Genomic DNA, 10085 nt, shown 5'->3' with positions numbered 1-10085 from the left:
CAGCCCAGAGCGGGTCTTACTCAACCCTCTTATTATGAACAGAGCTGGCTGGGGGTGGGGAGGTGGGGTGTCCACCAGCTCCTTTATTCCTTCAGCACAGGCTGGCCACAGGCTGGGGCCCAGCTCAGCCCCCAAGGAGGAGATCTGAATGATCAGTTGCCCACAGGCTGGGTGAATTCAGGATGGAGAAATCTGAGCAGATCATGGGGAATGGAGAAGTCGGTGATTGTGTGGCCCAATCCGCCTCTTTAACAGTGCTCCAATTTTAGCTGGGCTTAGCGCTGCTTACCTAACAGATTACATTTCCCAGCCTCCCTTGCAGCTAGGTACGGCCATGTGACCAAGTTCTGGCCAGTGAGAATTAAGTGGGAGTGTCTAAGAATGGGGAGATGCATGCCCTTATTTGGTCCCTTTTCCACCCAGCAGCCTTAGAAAGCAGCAGGTGTGATGGCAGACCTCTTGGACTAGCAGCCATCTTGGACTCTGAGGTGAAGGGACACATGCTCTGGAAGGCAGAGCAATGAGCTGGCAGAAGCCTGCATCCCTGATGACATGTGTAGCCTTTATACCAGACCTGGTTTATCTACCTCTAGACATCTATTATGGGAACGGAAAATATACATTTATCTTATTTAACCACTGCTGTTTTGACGTTTGCTATAATATGCAGTCAAGCTTAATCAGAACTGGTGTATCAGGAAAAACATTTAAGGAAGAGAGAACAACATGTGTGGAAGCCAGAGGCATGATCAGTTTGGGGGCCTGCATACAGTTGGAGTGGGTCACATGGTGCAGTGGAGTGGCTGGGCAGGTCAGTGCAGGAGCTGACCCTGGGTGCAAGGTCTCCTGGACTAAGCTAAGGAGCTGTGGAATCAAAGGCCTAGAGGCCCATAGGAATACAATGAGTAGTGAGGGAGGGTGTCAAGCGATGGGTGTGGGACTGCTGTGGTGGGGACTGGAGTCTAACGGGGTGTGAGGAGCTGCCAGTTTTCCTCCAAAATCCATTGTCCCCTTCTGCCCTGGTAGGGGTCTGTGTGCCCACCTGTCCTGCAAAGTGGAAGCTGGTCCTGGCTCGCAGCCCAGCCTATGACTAGGGTTCCCAGCCCCCTTGCAGCTAGGCGTGGCCATAGACCAGCCATCATCAGTGGAATGTGGGCAGAGGCAGCGTCAGTGGGGTTCAGGCAGAGTGATATGGGCACCGCATCACCGGCTTAAAAGGAAATTGCTTGTTCAGACTTTTCTGCTTCCCCTACGTGTGTGCTCAGATATGCCTGGAACCCCACTAGAGTCTGGCTGACCAGGCCATGTTCTGGGCATGTCCAAGCAACAGGATGGACAGAACTTGCATCCATCACACCCAAAAGTCCAAACCTCACAGCTTAGTCCTGTGGTTCTCAAGCCGGGCCAATTCTGCCCCCAGGAGACATTGGGCAATGTCTGGAGACACTTTGGGTTGTCACTACTGGGGGGAGGGGTGTGTTACAAGCATCTAGTGGGCGGAAGCTGGAATGCTGCTACACACCCTACAGTGTGCAACACAGCCCTGACCATAGAGAAGGATCCAACCGCAAATGTGCCTGGTGTTTCTGGTGAGGAACCCCAGCTTAGACAGGCAGTCAAGTGCACAGGGTTCATCCCTTGCTAGAAAGACAAGTTCCAAGACCTTGGCCTAGCCTTTGGCAACCTTTATGGCCTGACCCAGCCTAAGGTCTCAGGAGGTCAGCAGTCAGAGTCAAGCTTAAGTGGTATTGGCAAGGAGAGGGAAAGGCACTCCAGATGGAGAGCAACATGGAAAAGGCACCGAGGTAAGACCAAACTGCGGACTACAGACGACGGATTCTACTTCCCTTTTGGGCAGGGTAGATGCCTCTGACTAATCAGAGGAAAATCACCTATGAGGCTGAAGGGAAGGTGACAGATGCATATTTTACAAGGGTGCCTTTCTCTTCATAAGGCTTTTCTTTATTCCAGCAGGTGTATTCGCAGGCAGCAGGAGACGCTCATCAGAAACCACTGTAAGCTAGAAGTCTGAGCAAGGGCTGTGAGGCCGTGTCCCCCGACCCTGAGCCTCAACTGTTGCTTCTCTGGCTTTGGGTGTCATAACTGTGGGAGCGAGCCCACCCTTCCACACAGATGAGGTCTGTATCAGTCAGGGGAAGTCACACGAGGGGCTGTGACAACCCCTCATCTCTGTGGATTGACACACATAGGTAGATTTCTCTCTCACATGACAACTCAACATAGTTGTGGGTTCTCTCTGCTCCTTTGTCTGCTCAGCAACTATAAATGGAAGTGATGTCACCCACCTGCGAGTTTGAGACAAGACAGGCAGGGAAGCCCAGTCACCTTCTCTCTGCAGGGGCCGCCGCAGCCCCTGGCACCTCTGAGCCAAAGAGCGAGTTCATTAACAAGGCAAGCCTGAGCCCCCATCAAGGGCCTCACCGCCTGCATTCATACCCCCATGGAGGACAGAGGTCTGAGGGCAGCCTGCACATTTCATTCTTGGTGCACCAATGCCGGCTTCAGGTGCTCACGCCTTCTGGTTCTCTGGGCTCCCGCATGCCCTGTGGAATCTTGTCAAGCTCCCAGACTTGCCCTGTGGGGCTTCTCCTTCTCGCCCAGCAAGGCTGAATTCTGTCTACCCTTTTCTCGGGGAGTCCTCAGCAGCACAGGGTGGTCAGGAGGGCACCCAGAAGCCTCTCCAGGGCTCCTTCTGGAACACCTCTGTCTCTCGCGACCTCCTCTCCCAGGCTTACCAGAGGGTGCTCTGCCCTTCCCACAATGAGCCTCGCCTTCCTACAGGGTGGAGGGCGGGGGGCACCCCACTGCCCTTAACAGGGCTGGGAACCGCAAGGGGGGCACCAGAAAACCTTGTACACAGAGATGATCTGGGATGTGGACTCAGAACTTTCAACCGTGCACCCATGTGTTCAAAGGAGCATTTCCCAAATACGCAGACCTCTAGAGCCAGCCGCGTGTTCACTGAGCACATTCACAGGCCCAAAGTGTCACAGGACACTTTGGAGAAGTTGGTCTGGGGAGATCGTAGGAGTTGGCGGGTCAGGCAAGCTTGAGATACTCCATTCAGGGCCCACATCTGGTGGCCCCTCTCTCCCTCAAAAGTCTTCAATAGCTCTCCAGCCCATCAAATCAAGTCCATGCTCCTCAGCCTGACATTTGGGCCTCTTTCCGGCCTCATCTTTCACTCTGCTCCCGACCTCTTGGCACCCAGCAGCCATTGCTCACACCATGCCATCATTTGGATTTCTGCTCCCTAAGTCTGCATATCCAAATTGTCCTATATTTGTTTTATATTGCTGTAGGGTAGTAGATTGGCACAGACTTAGCAGCTTAAAGCCACATCCATTTGCTGTCTCACAGCTCGGTGGGCCAGAAGTCCAGCAAGTCCCGTAGCTGAGTTCTCTGCTCGGCGTCTCCCAGGTGGAAACCCAGAGGTGGGCATGGCTGGATCTCACTCGGAGGCTCATTGGCGCTGGGGGAAACTACTGGACTGAGGTCCCCATTTCCTTGCTGGCTGTCAGCCAGGAGCCACTCTCATTTCCTTGATGTTGTTTGAATTCCTCAACACAAGGTCTCCTCCATCTTTGAAGCCCGCAGAGCACCTCAAATCCTTCCTGTGCTTCAGGTCTCTCTGACTGCCCCCCTGCCACAAGCAAAATTCTCTGCTTTTGAAGGGCTCATGTGATTAGGCCAGGCCAGTTGGGTACTCCCTGTTTGAGGAATTCTAAGTCTATTGATCAGTCACTTTATCACATCCTTTGCCATGTAACAGAACATAGCATGGGCATTCTATCACCACATTCACAGTCCCTGACATTAGGGCAGGACATCTCGGGCGTGCGTTTCCCACTGCACCTGCCTTCCTTTCCAGGCCTCTGTTAGGTACCTCACTGCCCCTGGGGTTTGCCCAGTGCATCAGCATCTTCCTCACGGCTTCCTCTCCTCTGGCTTCTCACCACACTCAGTGTCCCCCAATTGAACTGGGGGCTCCCAGCAGCAAAATGTGGTGTATCCTCCACTTCATGAGGCACAGGCCCTGCCTCCCTGGAGGCTGAGACTACAGCGAAAGAAGTCCAAGCTCTGGGCCTGATGGGCCTGGGTTTGAATCCCAGCTCCACCAACTGTGTGACCTCGGCCAAGCACGTCCTTTCCTGCCTCAGTTTCCTCATCTATGCACTGACTTCAGCAGCATCATTTCACAAGGCTGTGTGAGGTCCAACAGACCAGCACATGCTCCTTTTCCAGAAGGGGCCCAAATAGATGTTCAGTGTAACCGAGTATGAATTGTTGGGGCACAGGAAATACTTGTCTGCAGAGCCAGTGACAAGATGTAAGAGTGAGGCAGGAGGAAGGCAGCACGAATGGGGTGTAGTTGACGCTGGAGATGGTGGTTGAGGTCAGAATCAAGGTCAAAGGAGCCAGGTCTCTGCTCTCCACAGCTTGCAACATTGCAGGTCATGGATGCCAGCTGCCTCCTGGAAAACCATTCACTCAACCGCTTATTGAACACTTACTATATGCCAGGTTCAATCTTATGCCTTGAGGATAGGGAAGGAACCAAAGCAGATGTGGAGCTGGTCCTAATGGAGCTTATAGGCTGGTGATAGACAGGAAATAAATAGTGATATATTGTCCTCAGTATCACAAAAGGAACAGCAGAGTTTTATAATAGAGAATATCAGTGAGTATTTTGGGGAGAGGAACGTGAGGGCCCCTCCGATGTGGGACATTTAAGCTGGGGCAATACAGAACCAGGGATAGAGCACTGCATTAGAAGGGACAGCACGAACAAATGTCCTGGGGCAGGAACTAGCTTGGTGTGCTCAAGTGACAGAAGAAAAGACAAGGGGGATAGAGAGGAGAGAACAAGGGGCTTATGAATGTGATGACGCTAAGGGACAGGCAGGGGTCACAGATGCCAGGTGAACCTGTACTGACTGAATGCCCCCGCCCTGTGCCAGTCACTGTCCAGCACTTTCACATGGGTTAACTCATTCAACTGTCAGAACCCCATGGGGAGTGTAGGTGCTACTGTTACCCCCACATGGAGAGGAGGACACCCAGGCTGCAGACGTTGAGAGACGGTGAAGTCACACAGGTAAGAAGTAGCTGAGCCCAGCTGAGCCCCATCGAGCCCCAAAGGTGGCCTAAGGTGCATCTGTGGTCCCCAGGGTGCCCTGACTCTGGAGACTTCTGCCCTCTGGGCTTTGGCAGGTCTCCATATTGAAGGGGATCCTGAGCCCCATCCGTGGCAGAAGGGCCCCCTCTACTTCCTCCCACACAATCTTTCCTTCTAAACAGATGCAGGACCCTTGGAGCCCCCATCCTGTTCAGGATGACTGGAGCTGTAATCCCATTTTGGAGGAGGAACATGGGGGGGGGGGCAGGAACCTGCTTGTGGTCACACAGGTCTTTGAGCCCTGGAATCAGCCCAGGCTGGGTGGGAACCTCAGGCACAACAGCCCTTCTGCCCCAGGCAGCTGCTTCTGTTCCGAGCGTGTGTGTGTGTGTGTGTGTGTGTGTGTGTGTGTGTGTGTGTGTGTGTGTGAGAGAGACAGACAGAGAGAGAAAGAGAGAGAGAGAGAGACAGACAGAGACAGAGACAGAGACAGAGAGAGAAGGGAGAGGGGAGAACGTGCGCCAACGGAAACCCAACCCAGTGCGGGTGAGCTACTTGGCCAGAGTTCAGGCGAGCAGTCCTTGAACCTGACCTTGCTATCTATATCTGCCCCTTCCACCTTTCTCCCCAGCGCTGCTTCCCTCCCGCAGCCGGCAGGGGGCAATACGACGCTGAGCCGCTGTCCCTCCGGGTCCCCAGAGGCAAGGCTCTACTTCCGGTTCTCTCGGGGAAACCGAGGCACAGAGTGGCAGGCTGAGTCAATGAACCAATTCAAGCGTCCCACCCGCCGGCTGTAACCCTCTCATCTCCCGGCCCCACCCCTCCCTCCTGGTCCAGAGTCAACCTGACCTCGGGCCGGGAGCGGATGGGGGTCGGTGCAGCCAGGGTCTGGGGCCAACAAGGTGCCAAGATAGAAGAAGGCCGCCACTGCGGTGATTGTTTAAGACCTACCATAGCCCCACAGCTCCTGAGGATTCGCCCCATTAACGGACGCAATAACTGTGGATGGTGGAGGTGGGGGGATGGGGTAACTCCCGGACGCTGTGCCAAGGTGAGGAGACTGCCTGACTTGCAGCCCGGGGTCCCAGAGTGGCACAGCAGCCAGCGATTCCCCAGCTCCGGCGCGCTCCCGGCCCCGCTTCTGAGCATCCACAGTGTCACCGCGGGGTGGCAGCATCGGCCCGCATGCCAGAGGTCTTCCCGCAGCTCCCCACTACGAGCCCGCCCGGCTCCAGATACCAGCTACGAGGGCTCGGCCCTGACCCTCCTGTTTCCAGAGCTCAGCTTCCCGTTCCGCGAAATGGGGAGACATTCGGGGCGCTGGGGACACTCAGAAGTGAGGCTGTTATTGTCATTTCACTTCTTTCTGTGCCTCAATTTCCCTGCCTGTGATTATCTCCAACGTCCCTTTCATCGGGGAACGCTCCCCATCTGCCCCACTCCGCACAGCTGCACACCTTCCCCCCCATCCCTCCCCATCTAGGAGCCGAGGAATGGCCCGCGTTGGGGTCGTGGCAAAGGTTCAGGGGATTTGGAAGGATTAAGAGAGGATCGGGGCAGGGGTCGAGCGGGACTGCAGGGGGCGGGGGAAGTAGGTTCTGAGCTCAAGGTCCCCGACCCGGCTAGGCTAGGTGGGACCAAGGGTGGCTGGCAGCAACACCCTCCCCCACCTCCACACTCCCACCGTAGCAAGTCTTGGGTTTCAGCAGGTCCTGGGGACCAAGCGCTACCCAGTTCCATCCACTCTTCTAGGAGCCGAACGCTGGAACCCACAGAGGGCTGTGCACCCACGGAGCAGGAGAGCAGTTAGGGGGCAGGCCGCCGTCCAGCCCCCTCGGAACAGATAGGGCTTGGACGCAGCAGGATCTGCCGGGCCCCGGTGCCCATTTGCTCAGGACTGAGCCAAGCCAGACCACTCTGGGTGTGCGAGGCGCCGCGGCCATTCTGACCCTGCGCTCTGGGCGCTGAACATGAACACCGAGCCTGGCCCTGCACAGGAGACGGCGCAGACTGCGGGGGCCAGGAGCGGCGGGGGAGGGGAGGCAGGGAACCCCCTGAGGGCCGGGAGCCTTCCCCAAAGCCTGGAAATCTCCCTCAACACCCTCCTAACCGTCTCCATCATGGTGCTTAGCCGAACGGCTTCTGCAGGTCATCCGAGCCATCCCCCTGTATCTGGCCAGGCCTGTCCCTTCCCTGTCCCTACTGAGTTAGCAGTGCTGACAGCGGGGTGGGGGTGGGGGGGGCGACCCTGGGTGCTGGAGGGAGGGCTCTGATCGAGGTCTGCAGGGAAGGCTTTGCTGCCTGGGCTAAGGGTGTGGCCCAGGAGGACCCCCTGTGGATAATTGCTGGGGGGAGGGGAAGCGCGCCAGAACGGCGATATGGCTGGGTGGTCTCTCTCTTCCCCACTAGAAACTGGAGGCCTAGTGGCCACCACGACCTGTACCATCCATTCCCCGCCCCCCCCACCTCCATCCCCGCAGGCGCAGAGGAGCTGCCGGCCCCTCCACAGGTGTCTCTTCCAAGCCGCACCCTCCCCCGCGGCCTACACCCCCCCCCGGCACCCAACCCCCCTCCCCCCACCCAGTCAGGGTAGGACGAGCGGAAGGGAGCCGGTCTGGGGAGGGGGGTCCGGGGGGTGGATGCGTCTGTGTGTCACGGGGGAGGGAGGAGAAAAGGGAGGGGAGAGCCGGGGAGCGAGGGAGAGAGAGCGCGCGGCGAGCGAGGAGGGCGGGCGGGAGGCGGATCCTCCTACCTGGGGCGCGCTCGCTCGCTCGCTGCTCGCTTGCCGGGGCCGCGAGTCACCTGGGGAGGCCGACAAGTGCGGACACATTGGCCGCCGCGGCGCTCGGCGAGGCGCGCACGGCCCCAGGCGGCTGCGCCCAGTGGAGGCAGCGCCCGCCCGGCCGCCGCGCTTGGGCCCGGGCTCCTGCCGGCGCTCCTGGGGCCCCACGGTCTCTCAGCCTTGCTTCGAGGTTGCGGCCCCCAGTCCAGGTCACTCCCCCAGGCGCACGCGGCGTCGTCGGCGCCCGGGGCTCACCATGGTGGCAACGCGCGCCGAGTGCCCGCGCGTCGCCAGCCGCCCGAGCCGCAGCGCGGGCTGAGAGCAGTCCGCTGAAGCCCCCCGCCCCTGCCTGTTCCCCGCTCGGCCCGCGCGTCCCCTCCGGCCGCCGCTGTCTATGGCGCAGCCCCCCTCCCTGGATCATGCACAGAAACTTTCGCAAGTGGATTTTTTACGTGTTTCTCTGCTTTGGCGTCCTCTACGTGAAGCTCGGGTGAGTATCCCCATGGGCACGGGCCGCCGCCGGGGGTCGGGGCAGCCAGCAGAAGCCGCCTCCAGGGTGTCTCCGCGGGGGCAGGGGACCGGAGGAGGCCATGGGCAGCTTTAGGAGATCCGGGGCTGGCCTGTGTGTTGGATACCTCGCCTAAACAGGGCAAAGATGCAGCCGCGGGTTCTCCCGAGGGGCGTCCAGCCCAGGGCTAGAGGAAGGAGAGTCGGGTGCGCAGGCGGCCGCAGGCAGGCTCTCGGGTAGCGGTGAGCGTGCCCGGCGCGTACTTTCACCTGTTTGGGCTCCAGGCCCCGGGGGTGGGACGCGCCTTCCCTCCCCCGGGCTGCGCTGGGCGCTGAGCCCGGCCTGAGCGCTAGCCGCCTGGAGGGCGCGCCGGGGCGGGGGACGGGGGGCGTCCGGCGGCCAAGGAGGCCCGGGCGGGCGGGGGGCGCGCACCCCGACCGCGAGCGCGCAGGCCGGGGCTCCCGCCACGGCCCTTCGTCTCTATCCATCACCCGGACGTGTTGAAATTACCTTGACAACTCGTCCGGCTGGCTCGGGATGGGCTGCGCGGCCGGCCCGGCCGCCTCGGGCTCGGTCCGGGCCTCGCGCCCCCACCCTCCCGGGGCCCTCGGCCCGGCCCCCTATCGCCGCGCTCCCCCTGGCGCGGCCCGGCGGGCGGGCGCCCGGCGGGCCGCGCTCGCAGCAGTAGCTGCTCCGAGTCGTATTTCCACATTCCTGAACCCAGCCGAGTCCTTACCTGTTGAGCTGCGATCTCCTTTAGACAGAATCTGTCTCGGCCTCGCTCGAAGTGGGGGGGGGGGGCGGGGGCGGGCCGCGGTGTGACCGTGAAGGGGTGCGGTGCGCCTCGTCGGGGGCGCCCACGGTCCCCGACCTCACCGCACTCTGCGCGCCTACTGTGCGCTGCCAGCGCGGGAGGCAGGCGAGTCCCTGCCGGGGGCAAAGCCTGCGAGAACAGCCCAGAGGGATTGCCCGGCCAGGTGCCGCCTGGGGAGACGCGGCTTTCCCGGGAGGAAAGGTAGAAGCTCTACCTGAGAATCATTTCGTCCATTCCCCCTCCGCCATTTTACAGATGGAGAAACTGAGGCCGGTGGCTGCAGAGGCAGGGCTGGAAGGCCCCTGTCCCAGTCTCAGTTCTGCAGGCCGGGCTGGTTGTCTGCGGTTGCTGGTGGCTCTGTTTATTGTGGGTCTGTGTGTAGGCTGTGTCCCTGGGTGTTTGTTTATGGGAGAGGATGCGTGCATCCAGTCTGCTGGGGGTGGGGTGGGGAGGGAGGCAACTGCTTTCTGAACTCTCCAGCAGCCCCTGCAATTACTCCTACTGTGCCCCCAAAGTAATGGGCACCCCCTAATGAGGCTTTCTCTGTTGTCTGGTTCTCAGCACTGAGGCCTTGTCCCCTCCTGGCCACCCTGGAGTTCAGTGCCCTTACTCTTCCCGTTTTAAGCATTAGGATACCCAGCAAGGGAGGCCAAGTCACTTGTCCTCAGAAGTAAGTGGCGGAGCTGGGACTGGAGTTGGCTCTGACCTCCACCAGTGACCACTCTTCCTAGCACCACCTGAAAGCAGCCACCCTCCCCCACCCCCAGCTTGTAGGAAGAGCTCTATGAACCACCCCCACCACCCCACCACCACGCAGCACAAGGACCTGAAGCTGGTGCCT

At 59.4% G+C, this 10085-nt stretch overlaps 1 protein-coding gene across 1 annotated transcript in view; it reads left to right on the top strand.

The window, feature by feature from the left end:
- Positions 1-7856: 7856 nt before the first annotated feature.
- WNT7B (Wnt family member 7B) overlaps positions 7857-10085 on the top strand; it is a 50277-nt gene continuing 48048 nt past the window's right edge. The window contains exon 1 of the mRNA XM_019739269.2: positions 7857-8412. Within this exon, the coding sequence (XP_019594828.1) occupies positions 8342-8412 (71 nt within the window). The 5' untranslated portion in view covers positions 7857-8341. The remainder of the gene's footprint in view (positions 8413-10085) is intronic.

Source organism: Rhinolophus sinicus, linkage group LG02, assembly GCF_036562045.2.
Source record: "Rhinolophus sinicus isolate RSC01 linkage group LG02, ASM3656204v1, whole genome shotgun sequence".
In the NCBI taxonomy this organism is placed as follows: domain Eukaryota; kingdom Metazoa; phylum Chordata; class Mammalia; order Chiroptera; family Rhinolophidae; genus Rhinolophus; species Rhinolophus sinicus.
This window is presented reverse-complemented; position numbering and strand designations above follow the sequence as displayed.